This window comes from Equus przewalskii, chromosome 27 (genome assembly GCF_037783145.1).
Source record: "Equus przewalskii isolate Varuska chromosome 27, EquPr2, whole genome shotgun sequence".
Lineage (NCBI taxonomy): Eukaryota > Metazoa > Chordata > Mammalia > Perissodactyla > Equidae > Equus > Equus przewalskii.
In genome coordinates this window covers 40571881-40594437 of record NC_091857.1, presented here as the reverse complement: position 1 = coordinate 40594437, position 22557 = coordinate 40571881, and the positions used below count along the sequence as shown (strand labels likewise).

At 59.3% G+C, this 22557-nt stretch overlaps 1 protein-coding gene across 8 annotated transcripts in view; it reads right to left on the bottom strand.

Moving 5' to 3' along the window:
• The window catches only part of COL18A1 (collagen type XVIII alpha 1 chain), a 110707-nt gene that overhangs the window by 25569 nt on the left and 62581 nt on the right, over positions 1 to 22557 (bottom strand). For all 8 annotated transcript variants that reach the window (XM_070597947.1, XM_070597946.1, XM_070597948.1 and 5 more), the window contains 9 exons: positions 17648 to 18192; positions 10920 to 11006; positions 9012 to 9071; positions 7155 to 7284; positions 3665 to 3741; positions 2221 to 2397; positions 1842 to 1868; positions 470 to 532; positions 281 to 367 (listed from right to left, as the gene is read on the bottom strand). In XM_070597947.1, the coding sequence (XP_070454048.1) occupies positions 281 to 367; positions 470 to 532; positions 1842 to 1868; positions 2221 to 2397; positions 3665 to 3741; positions 7155 to 7284; positions 9012 to 9071; positions 10920 to 11006; positions 17648 to 18192 (1253 nt within the window). The remainder of the gene's footprint in view (positions 1 to 280; positions 368 to 469; positions 533 to 1841; positions 1869 to 2220; positions 2398 to 3664; positions 3742 to 7154; positions 7285 to 9011; positions 9072 to 10919; positions 11007 to 17647; positions 18193 to 22557) is intronic.

Below are 22557 nucleotides of genomic sequence, written 5' to 3'. Positions count from 1 at the left end.
GAGCCACCAATGGTTCAAGACGCTGACGACGGGAAGCGGAGAGAGTGCACGCGGCTCCCCGCTGAGAGAGACTGCAGGGACTCCTGCCTAACCTGCAGCCCACAGCCCGTCCGGCCGCCTGTCCCCCCAAGGCAGAAGCTGGTGCCCTGGGCCTGGACGCCCTCCCGTGGCCGGCCCCGGATCTGAGGAGCGAGGCGTTAGGAAGCCAAGCACGAAACAGGACAGGAAGGCCCCTCCCACCTCCCGGGCTGGTGGGCCAATCCCTACAGGCAAGACTCACCAGCTTGTCAGGTCTGAATGAGGGTCCTGGTGGTCCTGGAGGCCCTTGGGGTCCTGGGGGTCCTCTTGGCCCAACACCAGGATCCCCCTGGGAACACAAGACAACGTGTCACACCAGGGTACGCGGCTCCCGCTGGGGGTCGGGGTCCAGACTAGCGCCCGCCCCAGACCCAGCCAGGCTGACTCTCACCTTCTCACCCTTGGGGCCCACGTCTCCTGGGGTCCCCGGGAAGCCCTGCGGCCCAGTGTCACCCTGGAAGACAGAGGTCATGTAGCTCAGTCAGGGAGGAGGCACGTCTATCCTGTCCCCGTTCGAGCCACCACCAACACGTGGCTTTGTGCTCTAAGTGTGCAGCACGGAGCAGACGGAGCCAAGCCCTCAAGGGTCATGGGAGGAAATCGGGAGGCCCCCGGCCCCAAGTCAGGGCCAAGGGTGCACAGCTCCAGCCTCAGGGACCCCCAGGGCTCTCCACAGGGGCCCATCTTAGAAACAGCACCTGGGAGAGTCCACACAGGGGTGACAACGGCATCCCCAGAGATGTCCTTGCCAGAGCGAGTGCACTGTCCCTCACGTGTGTGCATATGTGCCTGGTGTGTGCCAGGTGGGGAAGTGGGCAGGCGGCCCTCAAGGCCTAAAGGACCCTCACTGTGTCTGAACATCCACGTGCACATGGGAAGACCCCACAGGCTTTGTCAGACTTGAAAACTCCAGTGCAGCTGTCAAAGCTAGCTTGTCGATGGAGTCATTCGGATCCTGGACACACGTGCACACACACGCACATGCACATAGGCATACACGGGCACATGCATACACGCATGTGCACACACGCACATAGGCACACACAGGAACATGCATACACACATGCACGCACACAACCCGCCCCGTGGGAGCCCCCTGGACTGAGCACTGGCTACCCTCCTCACTCATGGATCAGTCTGACTGCAGAGCTGTCAGCTACGAAGGTGAGTGAATGGTCACTCTGTTGTCACTGTGACAGCCCCTCGGGCCCGAGTCCAGGGTTGACCATGGACAACCCCTCCCACCTCCTCTGTTACCATTGGTCAGGTCTGGTGGTTCCCAAATCTTTGTTTGTGACTCACTTGTGTCATTGTATCGTGTTTCTTGGAAACAGAATTTCTTGACTTAAAAATCCAAACTAAGTGTTTTAAGACAGCAGCTCTCCACCTACTGAAACCACGACAACCCCCGCTGACACCGCCACACCTTGCTTCTCTGTGGTCGTGCCCCGTCCACCTCCCCTCTCGGGGCAGGTTCTTGTCTCCTCTGTCACGTGTTTTTTCCACCACGAGTTTGGCAGCTATACCCTTTATTTCTTTTTTCTCCTAGCTGTCAGCCTGAACGTCCCAATGCACATGCATAACTCTATTTTTCCATCGACACTGAGACTTATATTTTCTTAACAAAAGTGAAATTGCATTTTCACAATGGCTCCATCACGAAACCCCTTCACTTTGCTGAGTGTAGAGTGTGGGGCAGAGGCCTGAGGGTCTGACACCGACGCCAGAGACAACACCCGGCTCAGAGAGAAACGCAGACTTACAGGTCTGCCATCTTCACCGGGATCCCCCTGAAATGAGCAAGAGAAACCATTAGCACTGGAATCACACCCCATCCGCACCCTGATCTGGACATGGACACGGACCCCCGCAGATCTGCACGCCCACATTCTCCGTGTGCAGGTGAAGGCCTCCCCGCCAATGCACTGCAGCCTCCATCTGCGGCCAGCTGGCCCTGAGCTGGCCCTGCCTCACACCCTCCCGCTCCCCCACAGACAGGAAGCAGGGGGCCGTCCTGGGGTCTCCTGGGGTCTCCAGGGTCCCGAGGGCCTGCTGCTCTGCCACATCAGCCACAGTCGCACCCTCTCCTGTCCTGCCCAAGTCCCCCACCCCCAGCTGGACCGAGGGGAGACACATACTCACCGGTTCACCGTCCCTTCCGGGGGCACCATCCTTCCCTGGGGGCCCTGGGGGCCCCGGGGGTCCCTGTGGCCCAGGGATAGGCTGTGCATCGGGGCTGTGCATGGCCGGGCCTGCAGGACCCTGGGGACCAACTGGACCAGGTAGGCCAGGCTCCCCCTTCTGCCCCTTGAGGCCTCCCTGGGGATGAAGAGAAGACAGCGCAGGCTGGGGGACCACACACGCTCGCCTGCACGCCCGCAGCTGCGCCCTCCTGAGCCCTGGGCTGGGCTCGGTGTCACATAGGGGACACAGAGTGGACACACAGAGGACATGCATGGTGGAGTGGACACACAGTGGACATGCATGGTGGAGTGGACACACAGTGGACGTGCACGGTGGAGTAGACACATGGAGGACACGTATGGTGGAGTGGACACACGGAGGACATGCAGGGTGGAGTAGACACACAGTGGACGTGCATGGTGGGGTGGACACACAGAGGACATGCATGGTGGAGTGGACATACAGTGGACGTGCACGGTGGAGTAGACACAGTGGACGTGCACAGTGGAGTGGATACACGGAGGACATGCACGGTGGAGTAGACACAGTGGACGTGCACGGTGGAGTGGACACACACGGACGTGCACGGTGGAGTGGACACACGGAGGACGTGCACAGTGGAGTGGACCCACGGAGGACGTGCAGGGTGGAATGGACACACGGACGACGTGCAGGGTGGAGTGGTCACACGGAAGACATGCACGGTGGAGTGGACGCACGGTGGAGTGGACACAGTGGACGTGCATGGTGGAGCAGACACACAGTGGAGTGGACACACGGAGGACGTGCACAGTGGAGTGGATACACGGAGACGTGCAGGGTGGAGGTGACACACAGTGGATGTGCACGGTGGGGTGGACACATGGTGGAATGGACACATGGAAGACGTGCACGGTGGAGTGGACACACGGTGGACGTGCAAGGTGGAGTTGACACACGATGGATGTGCAGGGTGCAGTGGACACACGGAGGACGAGCAGGGTGGAGTGGACACATGGTGGAGTGGATACATGGAGGACGTGCAGGGTGGAGTGGACACATGGTGGAATGGACACACGGAGGACGTGCAGGGTGGAGTGGACACACCGGAGGACATGCACAGTGGAATGGACACACAGAGGACATGCATGGTGGACACAGAGGGCCAGGCACAGCAGCACTGACACCTACAGGGCTCTGCCCATGTGCCAGTCGGATCACGGGTTCCTCGTGTTGCCAGCCAAGGAGCCACTCCAGCTGTGGCTGCCAGGGGCTGCTGCTGCTGCCCATCGTGTTCAGGTCACAGGAGGGACTCAGAGGAAGGGGCATGAGCCCCAGGAGCTCCCTCAGGCCACAGTGAGCAGACCAGAGGCACCAAGTGCTCTGGGTGCCCGCAGTCCTGGGTCAGGGGCGGTGGCCTCACCTCTCGCAGGCTGCCCCCAGGGCTCCAGGCACTGCCGTCCCACGTGGCGGCTGGATCTGAGCCGGGGAGGGTGTGAGCTGGGGGAGGAAGAGGTGGCTGTGAGGTCCCGGAGCAGCGGCCCAGGTTCTGCTCTCAGCTGGCTGCCCCGTCCCCAGGGCTGCCCGCCAGCCAGGCGGCACTCGGTCCTGGCCTGGAGCACACTTTCTCTCTCACACACACTCACACACACACATACACACACACTCCCTGAGCCATTTGAGAGTCCACTGGTTGCACTTATCGTGACCCTCCTCCCCTGAAGGTCACAAGTCTCCTGAGAATGAGGACATTTTCGGGGGAAACGGGGACGGACGGTCACTAGGCAGTTCAGCGTCTTTACACACAGTGATAACAGGCAGCCCGGATTCAGATTTCTCTGCTGCCCCCCAGCGTCCTCTGCAGCTTCTTTTTGGGGGCGGTGATGGAGGGGGTTCCGGGACCCCAACAACAGTCCTGTCTGTGGGCCAAATCAGCCCTCGGCCTGGTTTTGTGGGGCCCTGCTTCCCAGGAGTCAAGAGAACAAGAAGACAACCCAGAGCAGAAGGTCACATGGCCCCACGCGGCCCCAGGAGCGCAGCAGCGCCCGCCCGGCCTAGGTCATCTCTGCCCCCGCCTCCGTTTACGGACTTCTCCACAACGGGCTTCAGGAGGAACGCCCTATGTGACTGACACGTGGGGTGAACTCTGAGACCTAAGCTTCTCACCCAACAGCGCCAGCACCGCGGAGTCAATCAGAAACTCAGGACTCAGGCCACGCCGAGCCCCGCACTCCTGGGGCCCGCCGAGGCCTCGCTTGCTGAGGGTCTCGTGGAGGGTTCTCGGCCCCCTCGCTGGGCCTTGACAGGCGCTCTGACAGTGCAGCGGCCGAGCTTGGGGACTGGACGGGGTCTGAGGCCCTTTGGCCAGACGTGGAGTGGCTCATGTTCTCCAGGGCTGCGCCAACCTCCCAACTCGCACGGCCCTGTGGGATGCAGGTCCCCATTTCCAGAAGAAATCAGAGCCACATCCATGTGCCACAGCAGGGGCTCCGGCCGCCACCCTTGACCACGGCCCTGCCCCCGCTCAGCTCACTCTGCTCATAAGCAGTGCCCTCAGGCCCAGGCTGACGCCCCTGTGGCCCCAACCAGGCCTGACCCCACCCACTGTGGACCCACCGCGCCTCACAGGGCAGCCACAGGAGGGCAGCCCCACCCCTTCCTCAGGGACGGTGTGGCTGGAAACCTCCCAGGACACAGTTGAGTATTAGCATGATTCAGGGCAAACTTACAATTCCGGCCTCAGTGAGCCTGTAAACTGCGGAATACTGTTGGCGGAAGAGAAGCCCTAAACCAGGGGCCTGTGCTCGTGGGTCAGAAGGCACAGTGCCCTTCAGACGTCCATGCAGCCCCGCAGCTGATTCACGGATTCAGCGATATTCCCGTCAAGCCCCAGCAGGCTGTTCTTACTGAGACTGACGAACTGATTCTAAAATTCACAAGGAAACGCACAGGGCAGAACACACTGAGATTTGGTGAAAGGGGGACCAATTCGGAGGACTCGCATGACCGGGTTTCAGGACTTAGGATGAAGCTGCGGTAACGAAGGCAGCGTGGTGCTGCCATCAGGACAGTCAGACAGATCCAGACAGAGTCCAGAAACAGACACCCACACACACGGACAGCTGAGTTCCAACAAAGGATGGTGTTTTTGATAAATGGTGCTGGAGCAACTGGACATGCATATCAAAAAAAAAAAAAAAAAACGGGGGCCGGCCTGGTGGTGTAATGGTTAAGTTCCACAGACTGCTTTAGTGGCCCGGGGTTCGCAGGTTCAGATCCCAGGCACAGACCTACACACCACTCATCAAGCATTGCTGAGGCACACCCCACAAACAACATAGAGGAAGATTGGTAAAGATGTTAGCTCAGGGCCAATCTTCCTCACCAAAACACAAATGAACAAGAACCCAAAAAGAGCTACGATGCATACTTTATGCCATATACAAAAATGAACTCAAAGTGGATCACAAACCTAAATGTAAAACCTAAAACCATAAACCTTCCAGAACACAGTGGAAAACCTTTGTGACCCTGGGTTAGGCAGATTTCTTGCATACGACACCAAAATTAAGATCCATAAAAGAACGAACTGATGAATTCCATTTCATCACAAGAGAAAACTCCTGCTCTCCTAAAGACACTATTAACAAAATCAAAGACAAGCCACAGACTGAGAGCACCCCTCTGATAAAGGGGTCGTACCCAGAATACACAAAACTCTCAAAACTCAGCACCAGGAAAACAAACGGGGCCACTAAAAGACGGGCGTGAGATCTGAACAGATTCTTTACTAAAGACGACACGTGAACGGCAAACAAGCCTATGAAGAGATGCTCGGCATCACCAGCCTGCAGGGAATGCAGATTAGAACCACGACGACACCACCGCGCATCTGTGAGAACAGCACCACTGACTCCACCGTGTCGGCGAGGGCATGGAGGTGCCGGGCTCCGGGGACGCGTGTGCAGCTGCTTTGGGAAACAGTCTCCTGAACAGAAACAGCCCCATTGTGATCCAGACACTCCACCCCAGGTGCTCATCCGACATGGGGAAAGCAGGTGTCCACACGGAGCCGGCAGCAAAACCCCAAGGCGGCCTCATCGGCGACAAGTGCCCCCGGGCAGGGGCTCCAGGGACAGCCTGTCCACCCACACGGGGAAATGCCACTCAGCCCCAACGAGGAGCGAGCTGGTGATAAATCTCAACATGGACAAGTCTCAGACGACAACACTGAGTGAATGAATCCAGACAAAAAGCACAGCAGCCCTCCAGGGCCCCCAGGGGACGTCCTGGACCCCAAATGCTCCCTATTTCACAGAGGTGCTGGGCAGACATTGTCTTTGCTGCAACGCCACCTCCTCTCTCAAAACCTACTCTCACGTCCCCCTCAGGACCCGCTGGCCGCAGGCTGGGAGGTGGCAGCTGACTCGGGCAGGCCCTGAGGACGGTCCCACCAATCCCCGGAAACAAGAACACAAGAAACAGGACACGTGGAGGAGGTGGCCACGTCCAGGCAGCAGCTCTGCCCTGACTCCTCCTGCGGCTGCTCGTTCCCACTGATGACCCCACAGCCCCGCGGCAAGGGTGCCAGGCAGGTGCTGCCCCCTCCCAGCCACACACACACACTCATATACACACATGCACACACACACACACACACACCACATACTTATAAACACACACCACACTCATACACACACACACACACCACACATTCATATACACACACAGGCCACACAATACACACTCGCACACATACACCACACACTCATACATGCACACACACTCCACACACACCATTCATATACACATGCACACACACAACACACTCATACACACAGGCACACACCCCTCACACACTCATACACACTGCACACACGCACACACCCACCACACCCAGAAAAGAGCTTTACCTCCTAATGAAGACACAGTAGTTTCTTCCTCAATTTCTTCAGTTCTGGAATCTTCCACGTCGCTGCTTCCAGCCAAGGGTGGTGAGGTGACTGGGGGAGCGTCGGGGAGGCCAAGTGTCAGGGACGTGCCCTGGCAAGGTGAGAGCAGGGGAGAATGCTCCGTTAGGCAGCCAACGGGGACGTCCTGTGGATGCTCCTGCCGGCCACTCTGCCAAGTTTAGACTTACTTGGTTTGTAAAATGAGATATTTATGGACTTGAAGAAAGACAAGAAACCCTCAGGGGCTTCGTCTCAAACAGGAAGAAGCCAGGACCCTCCAGGCTGTCTGCTCTAAGCAGCCTGTGGGGATGTGGCCCCCCCGCCCTGGAGGCCCCCCGCCCTGGAGGCCCCAGCCCTGCGGCCCAGCAAGTCATGAAACTCCCGCGCCCGGAGGCTGTCCACGTGTAGGGACAGGCCAGAGCCCGCTCCCCTTGCTCAGGCCCAGGACAGCCCCTCAGGGACGCTCCAGGGCCCTGGCTCCTTCCTGTGTCCGGACGGGAAAAGGCGGTGAGGGGTCCACAGAGTCCCAGATGCCGGCCGGGGAGGCAGCCTCCGGGATTCTCCGCACAGGCTGCGTATGGCTGCACCGTGTCCCCCGCGGGTCAGGACTCGACTCCACACCCAGAGATTCCCACCCTTGGGGCACAGGGCCCGCTCTGCTCTGAGACCCGTCTTCCCTGTTCCCAGAGGCACCACAGAGCCTCAAGGGTGTGGACACAAGGGGACGATCACATATGCAGTCAAGACGCCTCCCACATCCCACATTCCACACACTCCCTGGGACACTGTACGCGGGTGACAGTCATCCGCGAGGCTTGGCCCAGGGCTCCCCCCACTGACTGGCCGGAGCCAGACACCAGGCCTTCCTACCACTCTGTCATCGCGGGCAAGGCCCCCAGGGACCCCGAGCCCGGCCGGCCCTCGACAGGCCTGCCCACAGGACTTTCTGAAGCAAAGCCTGGCAGAGATGGGTGTCTAGTTACAGCACCACGGGTTACAGGCAGACGATGAAAACGTGTGAATGGGGACCCCATTTTTGGTCGCTGACCCCTCCAGGGTACCCTAGGTAGAGACGGGAGCTCGGTGGGTGAAGGGGCGTGTTCCCTGATCCAGCCCCATCTGTGAGGAAGAGGTTTAGTGGTGGAGGAATGCATAGGCCAGCTGACCCGGGCAGGGCCACAGGGGGCCTCTACCCCGTGGGGCCGTATCCAGGGGGCCCACACCCCCACAGCACAGATGGGCTCCTAGTGCCGCTTCCCTCAGAGCTGCTGCCCCTGCTCTGGCCAGCGCAGGGCCACGGTGTCCCCACGCCCCTGAGTGGGTGGGGGCCACCCACCGTCCCCCCAGGACGGCCGGCACTCCGCCCCATTACGGCCCCTCGATGTCCATCCTGGGCCCAGATGACGTGAGATGGATGCTGGGCAAGGGGACAAGCCACGGCCGTTAGTCCAGAGGGGAAAATCCGCGTCCCTTTCACGTCCCTGAGGCGCCCCTCCCTCCTGGTTGTTGTTTCGGGGGGTGAGTTGGCCATACCCATCCAGCCACCCGGGAACCCTGCCTCACCCAGCCCCCCACACGCTTCCCCGTCTCGCCTGATTTACACCCCGCCAGTCCCTCACGGTCCTCCAGCCTAACGGGAGGCAGACAGAAGGTCGAGGGCACTTCGGGACCAGCGGAGCGTTTAGAATCTGACACAGAATTTCCAAGCACGTTCCCCACAGCAGAGACGAGAGGAGGCCTGGCCCCACCACTGGGACCGGGCCCTGGGCCGAGACCCGCCTGCCCCGGGTCAGGGGGTCCCGGCCTCGCTGCACTCACCGGTTCCTCCCCGAGACGCTCCCGGGGCTCCTCGAGCCCGCTGCCGAAGTCTCCGGATGCCTGAAGGTGTGGGGACAACAAGGAAAGAGATGGTGAGCAGCGGGCCTGGGAGCAGAGGACAGTGGGCACCCCACCCCGCCCCGGGCAGTGTCGAGGGGCTGCCTCCTCTGCGCCCGTCCTGGAGGGCGAGGGCAGGGTCCGGGGCCTCGCCTGCAGCGATCAGCCTGGCACTCAACAAGGCCTGTCCCATCCGACCAGGAGGATGGCCCTTTGAGTCCACTGTGCCCAGCCAGACGTACAGAGAACCTGAAGAAGTGTTCTCTTTCTCTTGCCCTGTCACCCTGCTCCAGGGGCACCGTCCGGGATGCGCCAGAGAGCCTGCAGACAGATGCTCGGCACAGATTTGTCCACGTGCAGGCTGCACTGTGATGGACGCAGAGCACAAGCCGCCAGAAACAGGACGGGATGGGACAACCTCACTCTGTTCACAAGTGCGTCCACTGGAGGTGCAGCTTGTGATCTGGGGTCTCCCCCGGGACGTGGCTTTCCTCCCATCCCTCCATCCTCCACATGCCTGAGAACTAGAGGTTTTCTTCCCCAGGTCTGACGCGACTGTGTGCACCCACGCACACACTCATGCAGCACAGACTCACACACGCACACCTACACACGCTCCTGCACCACAGGCACACTCACACATGCTCATGCACCACAGACACACACATGCTCATGCACCACAGACACACACTCAGGCTCATGCACCACAGACTCACACCCACACATGCTCACACACCCACACATGCCCATGCATCAAAGACTCACACACACCCACACACGCTCACACCCACACATGTTCACACACCCACGCAGGCTCATGCACCAAAGACTCACACACTCACATACATGCACACTCACACACCACAGACTCACACACCCACACACACATGCACACTCCATGCACCACATTCACATATTCACACATGCTCATGCACCACAGACTCAGATGCTCACACACCCATGCACACTCACATACCACAGGCTATGTTCACACACACGCTCACGCACCACAGACTCACACATGCACACCTACACACACTCATGCACCACAGGCACACTCACACATGCTCACGCACCACAGACTCACACTCACACACCCATGCACACTCACGCACCACAGACTCACACGCTCACCCATGCAGGCTCATGCACCAGAGACACATACTCACACAGGTTCATGCACCACAGACTCACACGCTTACACCTATGTAGGCTCACACACCACAGACTCACACACTCACACATGCTCACGCACCCATGCATGCTCATACACCAAAGACTCACACACACACACACCGCAGACTCACACGCCCACACACCCATGCACACTCATGCACCACACTCACACATGCTCATGCACCACAGACTCAGATGCTCACACACCCATGCACACTCATGCACCACACTCACACATGCTCATGCACCACAGACTCAGACGCTCACACATCCATGCACACTCATGCACCACAGGCTATGTTCACACACACACGCTCACGCACCACAGACTCACATGCTCACATACCCATGCACACTCACACCCACTCATATTTTTCGCTATGGTGACTACTGTCGACTGTATTGCCCACCCAGCTATTCTGGGGCCGGCTCCCAACATCCACTTTGTGTGCAGAATGTGTTTTTAAACGGAGACTTCCAGGCAGGAAAAGGCTGACGTTACAGGGTGAACACAAACGTTATCCCAGGCTCCTGGTACCCCAAGGGCATCTTCAAAAGTGACCTTTCCAGCCCCATGGCTTTGGGGTTCCAGGGAAAGGCCAGCCCCACCAGCTTCGGGTCCCCCTCCTACAGGGCAGGGGTGGGGGAGGGAGCCCAGGCTGCACAGTCACTCACCCCATCGTCATCGTCATCGTCGTCCTCCAGACAGTGCACGGGGCTCACATGGGGGTCCGCGCGCACTCTCAGCTCCGCGATCATCCCCTAAACGCAGAGGGAGAGAGGTCACCAGCGGTCCAGAGGCGGGGCCCAGGGTCTCCCCGAAACCAGGGACAGATGGGTCAGGGGAGGGGGCGAAGGGGTGAGCAATGAGCTGAATCTGAGTCCAGGCGGCTTCATGGACCGACTGGAGTCTATCCACGGAAGACGCCGCGGGCAGCCAACAGGGGCCCGGGAGAGAGGAGGCCACCGTCCCTGGGGCCCGGGAGAGAGGAGGCCACCGTCCCTGGGGCCCGGGAGAGAGGAGGCCACCGTCCCTGGGGCCCGGGAGAGAGGAGGCCACCGTCCCTGGGGCCCGGGAGAGAGGAGGCCACCGTCCCTGGGGCCCGGGAGAGAGGAGGCCACCGTCCCTGGGGCCCGGGAGAGAGGAGGCCACCGTCCCTGGGGCCCGGGCCCGGCTGCTCCTCAGCTAAACCAATGAAACGCAGTGGGGGTGCGGGGGGTGCGGGGCGGGGGCAGGACAAGGCCACCTCTCCACAGTAAACAAAGGCAGGGCTGGGACAGCAAAGAGCCCGCGGCGCCCGGAGCGAGCTCTGTGCTCTGCGTTGGGCACCTCCACTCAGCCCAGGGCCCATTCTGAGGCCACTCCCTCACTCGTTCACTCATTTATTCACTCCCTCATTTGCTCACTCATTCATTCCCTTACTGGCTCATTCTTTCGTTCACCCACTCACTCATTCCCCCTCTCACTCACTCCACACACGCTCCCTCACGTGTTCTCAGCCCTGCCCTAGGCGCCAGGACGCAGCAGAGAACCGGGCCCTGCCCCCTCAGGTCTCAGTGTGGAGAAGAGGTCAGTGGTTGGAGGGTGCCCAGGCCGGACGGTAAGACAAGGACGAGGAGTGTCACTGGAGGTGGTGTCCCTGAGGGACACAGGCAGATGGCGCTGGGGGCATGGGGAGGTCAGGGGGCAGCAGACACCAGCCGGGTAACGTCCTGAACTAGGAGGCCGCCCCTGGGAGAGGACAGGGGACACCGGCTTCAGTGGCAGGTCGGAAGCCTCAGGGAGAAAGCAGGGGCCACCACCAGCTGAGGACAGCACGGGTGGCGAGGCTGCACTGGGGCCTTCGCCATGAGGCCCCGTGACCCCCAAAGGGCAGGGACGCATGGCGACGGCAAATGCAGGTCCTAAACCCCGGCCGAGGCCTTGGAGCCAAGCACACGAGGATGCCGGGTCCTGGGGTCCCTGACGCTGTGTTTTAAAGGCTTCCCTGCCTGGAAGTTACGAGTGCTCACAGAGGCTTTCTAATATTCTCTCTGTGCTTTATTCAACGTTTTAATCCACTGGGATTCACTTCGGTGCATTTTCCCTAAATACAGACCTCACTTCATCAATTCTAAGATGCACATTTAACCACTTAGAACAGGTCAGGGGTCAGCAAACATCCTCTATCAAGACCAGAGATAAGTCCTTCGCTCTTTGTCATAACCTCTCTCCGGCTGTCCCAGGAAATCGACCGCAGACGGCAGGGAGGGGCTGGCGTGGCTGTTCCAACCAAACCTGGTGGACACACGTTTTCATTGCATGTAATTTTCACGTGTCACGAAATACTATTCTTCCTTCAATGCTTCCAACCATTTAAGCACGTGAAGGGCCCCCTGCCTCGCGGGCTGTACTGAGACAGGGGCGGGTGGAATGTGTCCTGAGGGCTGTGTACTGACCCCAGCCGGGCTACTCTGTTTATTCTTCTCAGTGCCCTTCGGACTCCCTTTATCAGTTGACCCTCGACCTCCTGATCCTCCTGCTCCCCGCCAACAAGAAGCATGTGACAGCAAACCAACAAACACCCCCTCACCCGAGGGCTCCGTGCATCTCTCGTGGCTCGGCTCAGGCCGCTGCTTCCAGGTAGCACTCCTGGATTCCCTCCCAGGAGGGCTGGCACCTCCAGGGGCCAGTTCTGCCCGACTCCATATGCCCACTGAAGGTGAGGCCTGTGGGGCGGTGTCCCATCTCTGTGTGCATGTGTGTGTGTGTCTAGATGTGTGTGCACCTGCGTCTCTCTGCACCTGTGTGCGCCTGCATACGTGTGCGTGCAGGCTCAGGCACACACCTGCTCCTGGGAGGCGGATGAGGACTCTCGGACTCAGGCTGGGGGAGGGCTGAGGGAGACCCCTGCAGCCCCCACAATTACTGTGAGGTTGTCATTCTCCCCAGCACCACTCCCAGCCAGGCCAGTGCCTCAACTCGCAAGGGGAGGAGGAGGTCAAGGACGCAGGCGAGGGACTCTGGCTCCTTTCGCACAGATGTCACGGGCAGCGGGCACCGTCTGGGTGACCCAAGCTGCTGCTGCCTCGCAGCCGACACGGGGGGAGCGTGCCAAGTCACTGATGACCGCTTCCTGCCTCGAGGTCCATCTCCGGAGGCGGGAAAAACGGTGTCCACTGGCGGGACCACCTCATCATCACTGATCTCCCCTCGTAACCACGGCAGGCTCCAGAGGATCGAAGGCAGGAACTGCCCGTGGCGCCGTGGTCAAGGCCCGCCCTGCCCTGGGCAGAGCTCGGGGTGGGGGTCCTCCTCCCGAAGCTGCAACCCACAGGCCTCCCGGGGCCAGGGCTCCAGTCCAAGGGCAGCGAGCAGGGGATCTGGCAGCAGGCGGCAGCTGGATTATTCGAGGGACAACTGTCCTTCCCCCCAAATTCTGGGATGCTCCAACCACCATGGAGGGCGGCCGCGCTGTCCAGGAGGGGCGTGGGAGCATGCATGTGCGTGTGCGAGTGTGTGTGTGTGAGCAAGCACTGTGGGCATGTGACCACTGAGAGTGTGAGCGCCTTGTGTGGCATGTATTCGAGTGTGAGCATGCGTGTGAGCACAGGTGTCAGGAGGCGCAGAGCAGGAGCAGGGCGTCCCGAGCCGGAATAACCAGAGGGCAGAGGAACAAGCGCGGCCAGGCCAGGCTGCCCCCCAAGGGAGCTCCCCAAGGACACGCGGCCGGGGAAGGCGTCAGGGCCCCGAGGCCACAGCGCCTGCTGCAAACACTGAGCCGACTCAGACCAAACGTTACGAAATCCAGACACTGCGCTTTGTCACTAAAGATGGTCTAAAACATGACCCGTCACGGCCGCCCCGAGGGCCGCACATCCCACCGTCGTGTGTAGACGGTCAGAACCCGACGCTGCGAAATTGCGTCACTAAAGTCGCTGGTGTGGGGGCTGCCTCCCTGGGACCCCGACTCCTGGGCCCCCAGGACTCTGGGGTGGCCTCTGACCCGCCGGTTCGGCCCCCCGGAAGGGCCGTGCCCTGGCTGAGGGGCCTGCATGGGGGAGGGGCTGCAGCGCTCCTGGCCGCCCCTGCCTCTGCCGGCTGACGCCCAAGTCGGCCTGGTCCCTTACCACCGACCCCAGCCGGGGCTGTGACGGGGCCAGGACGCCACCGTGCCACTTCTTTACACCTCTGTACCGAGCGGCTTCTGACCACCTCACTTGCATCAGACTCAGACCCGTCCCTGCCTTGCTGCACGAGGGTGTCGGCTCCTCCGAGCTTTCCTCCCAGGGGGTCTCGCCCACACCTTCTTCCACTACAAACCATGTCCCCTCTGTCTCCTCCCTCAGTCAGCTTAGGACGCTGCACAGATGCTGTGACCTGTGTCTAGGTCAGGCCGCCAGCGTGTGACTTCAGAGAGCGTCAGAGGGGTGCACAGTCGTAAAGAGGGGTGTCGGGAGGAACAGGTGACAGGGACCTCGGGGGCCCCGAGTCCTCCCTCAGTCAGCAGCGGCAGGTATGGTGTGGCTGGCTTAGGGGCTCTGGGGGAGGGAGACCTCGGGGGCCTGGGGGTGCCCACACTTCCTCTGTCTGGTGGCCCAAAGCTAGCGATGCCGGTGGGCATCCTGGCTTCAGTGGACGGGGCGCTCACTGTTTATGTAATGGAGCCAAACAAGCCTCGTGCTGTGAAAAGTATCAACCTCCAGTGCGTTTGTCACCGAACAAAGTAAGTGACCACCCACCCCGGAGGGCCGCAGCGGGAGAGCAGCCCCCTCCTGTCCCCAAGCACAGTCCCGCTCCTGGTGTGGTGCCCGATACCGACAAGGGGTCAAAGGGCCTTCTCGGGCAGCTGTTCTGAATAAACAGGCCACCGAAGCCTAAAGAGACCAGAGGCGGGGGGCGGGGGGGGGGGCCTGATAAGATAAAGCAAACAGTGAACGAGAAATGGGGATGCTTCCAACGAAGAAATCAAGTCAAGAAAAGTGTGCTGCAGAGCATTTAAAATGGTAAAAAAGAAGATGCAGAACCACAGGAGAGAGCTGGAAGTCACGCTTTTAGCAGGTCACGCTTTTAGCAGAATGTTGTAACAACCGGATGGAATCAATATTTCCCGGGAGACATTCATCATTACCAAATTGGACTCAAGAATAAACCTGAAAAGACTAATGACGTTTAGGCATTTTTCTGACGGGAGAAAACAATGCAGGTTCTGTGCAGATGCGTCTGGACCGGCGCCGGGCTGAGCAGCTGAGCGGCGTCAGCGAGGGGACGAGCGGCCTGTTCTGGAGACGAGGGGAGGGAGGGCCCAGGCTCCTCGCAGCTCCCCAGGCTCTGCGCTGGATTCTGCCAAATCTTACAAACCACACGACTCCAAGGATTCTTTCCCAGGAATCTCAACCCAGAAAGTCTGAGAAACCTGGTACTAAACCCGTTTTGTCTTCCATCCTTCCAGACAAGCCTGCCCCTCCTCTCATCTGATCAGACACCCACAGGGAAAACTCTCGAAACTTCCCATCCTCGGGGACAGACGGAGCGGGACCGAGCTGACTCAGCTGGATGTGACATGAGTGAAATCAACTGGAGGTCAAGCAGGACACAGCCCAGGGCCACACAGGAACCACACACGCTTCTGTTTCTGTCTTCCTAACCTTCAAAGACTGCTGGGATGTTACATGCTGTGGGTGTCTTCTCCAGGCCAGACTTCACCACATAAACACTTTAAATATCCCAGCAGTTAAAAAAAAAAAAAGGACAAGGTGTAAAGGCAAATGACAAACTGGGAAATAAAATTTGCAGTGTACACAACAAAGGATCGGTTTCTTCCATATATAAAGAGCTTATATAAATCAATGACAAACGGTTGAACTCATCAAAACCAAAATGCAAAGAACATAAACAAGCCAGTCACAAAAGAAGAAATACAAACAGCCAAGAAACACATGAGAAAATTAAAGCTTGTTTTCACTGACAACCAAGAAATGCAAATTAAAACACCCAGACACTGTCTGCCTACGTATCCAACTGGCAAACGCATTCTCCAGAGATGCCAGGCAGCCCTGGCGAGGCCTTCGCTGCACGGTGGTGGTGACCACCACGCCCCTCCATCAGCACCGTGAGACAGGTGACCACTGCCCCATCAGCACACGGGCAACTTCTCTGTCCAAGTGTTGAAGACGTCTGGAACTTGGACACTTTTCCATCCTGAAACGCCTGGGAAATCTCACACAAGCTGCCAGTAAACAGCCCCACCCGGGTCAGGACGACTCTCCGACTTCTTTCCAGTTAATCACATTCGAGCACCAAAATGAAAACACAAAGAGGCCCAGTTTGGTATCAAAGTCCTGCTGGCTCCCAGACCCCAGGGTGAAAGCTTTTGCCAAAGGTGAAAGGTCAGCTTTCAGAACGCAAGTCGCCAGGACTTAGAACAACTTTAATCAAGCAGCCTTTGTCTGGGCAAGAATTAACCTTCTGTCCCCTGCGGACACATCCCCCGGGAGCTCACACAGGGACCCCTGTCTGGAGCCTGGGCAGGGGTGAGCCAGCTGCAGACCAGCTCCAACTGCAGAATTCGGGGGCTGTGAGTCAGCCAGCTGAGGGTGCCCACCCTGAGCTTCCAGGAGGTCGGGATTCCAGAGGTGTAGGGGCTGAGGGCATGGGAGAAAGACTCCATTCCCGCTCTGGGATCTCCCTCCAATCCAACATGAAGGCCAGGGTCAGTCCCAGGAGGATGGGGTGTCCCTGGGGAGCCACGGCCCACCACCGCTGGGGAAATGCCATCCACACGGCTCTGAACCAGAGCCCTGCCCTGGGCTCACAGGCCGTGGGGCCGCTGCACAGCTTGGTAGAAATAATGACCAGCACGATTAACGGCGGTGCAGTGTGAACCCCTGGGCCCGGCCCAGCTGGTGCGCAGCCTTCACGGGTGCAGCCAACTCCTGGAGGGCCCAGGCTCAGGGCTACACTCTGCTCTTGCTGTCTTGAAATTTCCATCGTTCAGGGTCATGGAGCTGGGCCTAGACACAGCCCAATACTCACACCCGATGGGGCAAGGTAGGGCCTGGAGCCCCAGGGGCACCACAGCACCGACCACAGGTGCACACACAGGAGAAGGGGCTCTGGACAGTGACAAGGGTGGGCGTCCACTGAGGAACGAGGTCCCAAGGGGGCCAGTTGGGCTGGGGGTGTCACTGCAGCCCGGGGAGGCCCTTGTTGGGGTGGGAAGGGGCCAGAACACGGGGGAGTAAGTGATGCAGGGGAGCGGGCTGACCCAGGACCCCGGGGCCACCCTCGAGGTGGGGGTCAAGGGTTCTCCTCCCCGGGGCCTGCCGCACCACGTGGGCAGCCCTGTTGTCCCTCGCCCCCACTGGCCAGCACCCCCAGGCCCCCCGGGCTGCCGGGGCCGGCGCGCACGGCCGTCGGTTACCTGGAACGTGTCGGGGTCCGCTCGTCCGGCCTGAGCCACGAAGACGCGGGCGCCGGGCTCCAGCTCCACGCCGCGCGCGGCCCGCGCCAGGGGCACGCGCTGCACCTCCTCGCAGTCCACGAAGAGCGCGGCGGCCGCACCGTCCACGCTGAGCGCCAGGCGCGCCCACTGGCCGGCGAAGGCGGGCAGGCGGAAGGCGGCGGCCACGCGTGTGCGGGCCGCGCCCGGCTCCGCGTGGAGCAGCTGCACGTCCTGGTGGCCGTCACGCACGGCCGCCAGCTTCACGCCCAGCGAGACCACGGCCTGCGCCGCGTCCGTGACGGCGAAGAGCACGCCCGCGCCCGCCGTGTCCGGGCGCACGTGGAGCAGCAGCGAGAAGTCACGGAAGAACCGGCTCGGGAAGAGGTCCCGCGCTGCCTGGCCGCCGCTGGCATCCGGGCCGAAGACGTAGGCCGGCCCGACGTCGGGGTCGTCCACCCGGGAGACCTGCGGGGGCGGGGGGTCGCCGAGCAGCTGCAGGAGCCCCACCTCCGTGCGTGCGCTGTCTGCCGAGAGAAGAAAGACACAGTGAGGCGCGTGCAGGCACACGGGGGAAACCGAGTCAGGAGAGCCGCCCACGTGCCCGGCACCCGCCCCCCTCTGGGCTCTGCGGCTGGGGACACCCACGGCCACCTATCTCATCCAGGGGCCGGGCTGGGGTCACCAGGAGGCCACAAGCCACTGCAGCCTCCTTGTCACCAGCCCGCCACCCAAGAGGGACACGGCAGGGACCGTCCCAAACCAGCGGGCGGGCTCGGCGCCCCCATCAGAGCAAGGAGCCTGCCCCCAGCCAACGCTCAGAGCCCACCCCATGCTCGGACCTGCCTACTACACTTGGACCCCATCTCTATCCCTGGCCGTGCACCCTGCCCCAACTCCCACACTCAGACCCCATCCCCACCCAACGCTCAGACCCGCCCTCATGCTTAGACCCCATCCCCATGCTCGACCCCACCCTACGCTGGGACTCCAACCTCCCTGCCCGCTCTGGGACCTCGGCACACATGCAGACCCCACCCCACCCCCACCAGCCCCCACTCTGTCTCCCCAACCTCAGCTGCGACCCCACCGCAGAAGCGTGCCATTGCGCCAGTCAACGCACCCCACCCCCACAACACTGGATTAGGAAAAAAAGAAAAAGAAAACGGCATCCTGAGGTGTTCCTGCAGTTTCATGCCCGTTAGGAGCCAGCCTGGAAGCCAATTAAACTGCTGGGAGGTGGCAGGTGAGAACTGGCTGTTTCTTAGGGGACGCTGCTTATCCTGACCCAGGCCGGTGGTTCCGTGTCTGGGCCCACCCTCAGCACAAGAATCCCAGCAAGTCCTCCCAGGTTTGTTGGGGGTTTTGCAGGGTGTGGACAGCCCAGCAGCTGCTGCGTGGGGCCCCCGGGGGCGGGGGCTCGGCTCCCGTCCCCTCCCACCATGTCCACACTGGTGCCAAAACCGCCCTGAACTGGAGAGGGGCCTTGAGACGGGCCAATGGCTGGCGGGCGGTGGGCTCTCTCCTGAAGGGGCTGACGCTCACGCTGGCGCAGGCCCACACGGCTCGTCCTGCCTCCGATGGCCCGCAGACTCTCATGCGTCCACCTCACTGTCCTCAGGAGCCACGTCAGAACGTGCCCCGTCTGTCCTCCTCGGCCATTGGTGTCACGGAGCACGCATTCTCACGAGACATCCCACCTTGGAGCCCCCTCAGTGGGAGAGCCCAGGCTGGGGACACGGTCATGGTGCCCGGGTTCTCCCCTCATTTCTTGTCCAGATGGGCCCAGAGGCCCTGCCCATGATGCCCACCCTGGCCTGACTGTGCGCCTGGACCTGCTGGAGCCCTCGGGCACAGCACAGAGGACGCCACTTCCTGGGCATGTAAGAGCCGCGAGCAGCCTGGACTGACGACCTCGGGGCTAACAAGCTGTGGGGCCAGGGGTGACGGGGGCCGAGGGCAGGCCCTAATCCTCTGTCCACGGAGTGTGGTCACTGCTGGACAAGGAGACGGGGAAGCAGCAACTCAAGGAGAGGCCCACTCCTCAGCAGCTTCCCTACACCCACGCTGCCAGGTGGGGCCGGGACGATGGGCCGTAGTCTGGCTGAGGGCCCAGGCCCCAGGGCTTTTCTCTCAAGACCCCCACCTCCAGCCTGGTGTGGTCTACCTGCCAAGTGCGAGTCACACGGGAGATGCTCTTCTGGGAAGGGGCTGTGACCAGGTGGGTCCCGAGGAAGGCTGCGGTGAGCCTGCGAGGGCCAACTGTGAATGTGTGCTTGAACCTCTGTGAGAGTGAGTGTAATGTGTGATGTGTGTGTGTTTGTGTGTGGTGGCCACCTGGGGTCTGGTCCCTGACCCCTGAACACAGGGCCAGGCTGACCTGGGACTTCCCAGGGCAGAGCAGAGGGAAGAAATGCTGAACCCCGACTTCCTAAGGCAAGCTGTGTCTTTCACGTAGCTCCTTGAGAACAAAAAATGAAAACAGAAGAAAGAGACAAGAGCCACCCACATGAGGACGTGCACCTTGGGGACCAGCCAGTGCTGACCCTCCAGGACAGGAGCGTCTCAGCTCTGCGCGGCCCCGACTTCTCGCCACATGGGCAGCACCGCCAGCTAGCAGGGCCACGCCTCGACTTCACCCCATCCCTTGCAGGTAAGACCTCCACACAGACAGGAGGTGGGGAACAGCCAGGAACAGCATAGACAGCAGCCTCCGTGGAATGATGGCCGGGCCGCAGACCTGTGAGGATGGAGGGCCCCTCGTGGGACCAGGGGGACCTCACAGGAAGACCCAGGGCTCTGGGAGAACGGTGGTCACTTCCCACTCTAAGACAGACACTGCTGTCCACCAAGATTGTTGCTGCTATGATGGTCCCTTTGTATGAGAAGTGTCCAGGGCCCAAGTGTCCACTTGGGGAGATGCTCAAAGGTTAGGAAACAAGACTCTCACCAGCCTGGGTGCCAGTGGCCCTGGTGTCCCAACTCGGCTGTCCCCAAAGTTAGGCATGGATATGCTCCACCACTGCCCTTCGTCCCGGGCAGCTAGAACTTTTCCAAATTAAGGATGTGAGAAGCAGCAGCCACTGACCTCCTGGGCTGGAAGTCATCGGCACATTACACGGGCAGCCCCAGGGACTCCAGAGATGCATAAGCAGCTCCTTTCCAAAGTCCTCCCATTTCCTCTCCATGAAATTCCTCCTGGTTCCCATGGGGAGCAAGCCTCCGAATGCCACGGCTCTGAGATCACTGACCCATCCTCCAAGGATAGGCACCGCGGGTGGAGCATGCTGCCACCTCCCTGCAGCCCTCCTGGCAGCTGCTGCGCTGGAGGCGCTCGGCCCAGCTGTTCTGGGCAGGAAACCAGTATCTCTTCAAAGAGTGAATGCTGTGTGGCGCGGAGAGCTCAGAGGAACGCCCTCCCAAGAACACGGTGGGCGGCGCCTTGGTGAGCTGGGACCCCTCTCATTGGCCACACTCCCCTCAGATCAAGGAACCGGGGGCCGTGCCTGATTAAAGATAGTTTCCCTTTCAGCAAACAGGCCAGCCATGACCAAGTGGGATTATTCCACTACAACCAAGTGAAATTTATCCCCAGGGATATAAGGCTGCTTCAGCATTCATGAGGCAGTTATGGACGCCATCATATCAACAGGCTGAAGAAGAAAAAAATCACATGGTCTTAGCAACAGATGCAGAAAAAACATTTGACAAAATCCCACACATACTCATGATAAAAACTCCCAGTAAACTAGGAATAGAGCAGAATTCCCTCCACTGGATAAAGAATATCTACAAAAAACCTACAGCTAACATCATACTTAATGGTAAAAAACTTGAAGCTTCCCCCTAAGGTGAGGTAGAAGGCAAGGCCGCCCCCTCGCACGACTCCTTCTCGACTTTGAGTGGAAGTCCCAGCTAATGTAGTCAGACGTAAAAACGAAATAAAGTCACACAGATTGGGAAGAAAGAGATAAAACTGTCTGTTCGCAGATGACATGATCATCTATTTAGAAAATCCAAAAGAATTGACAGAAAAACCTCCTGGAACTAATAAGTGATTATAGAAGGTTGTAAAATATCGGATTAATATACAAAAGTCAGTCACTTTCCCATATACCACAAGGAACAAGTGGAATTTGACACTGAAAACACAATACCCCTTATATTAATTCCCCCCAAAATGAAATGGGTATAGATATAACAAACATATGTACAACATCCACATGAGGAAATGACAATGAATGAAATCAAAGAACTAAATAAATGCACACATATTCTGTGTCCATGAACAGGAAGACTCAGTATTATCAAGATGTCAGTTCTTCCCAACTTGACCTATAGATGCAACGCAGTCCCAATAAAAATCCCAGCAACTTATTTTGCAGATATCAACAAACCAATTCTAAAGTCTATATAGAGAGGGGCCATAAGACCCAGAATAGCCAACATAATACTGAAGGAGAAGAACAAAGTTGGAGGACGGATGCTCCTCAACTTCCAGACTTACTATGAGCTTCAATAATCCAGACAGCATGGCACTGGGGAAAGAATAGACAGATCAATGGAATGGAAAAGAGAGCCCGGAAATAGACCCACATATAGTGAACTGATGCTTGACAGTGGAGCAAAGGCAATACAACGGAGCAAAGATAGTCTCTTCGACAAATGTTACTGGAACAACTGGACGTCCACATGCAGCAAACATGAATCTAGACACAGACCTGACACCCTTCACAAAAATTAACTCAAAATAGATCACAGACCTCAATGTAAAATGCAACTCTAGAAACTTCCTAGAAGATAACATACGAGGAATTCTAGGTGACCTTGGGTATGGCGGTGACTTTTTAGATACAACAGTAAAGGCACGATTGTGAAAAAAAGAATTGATA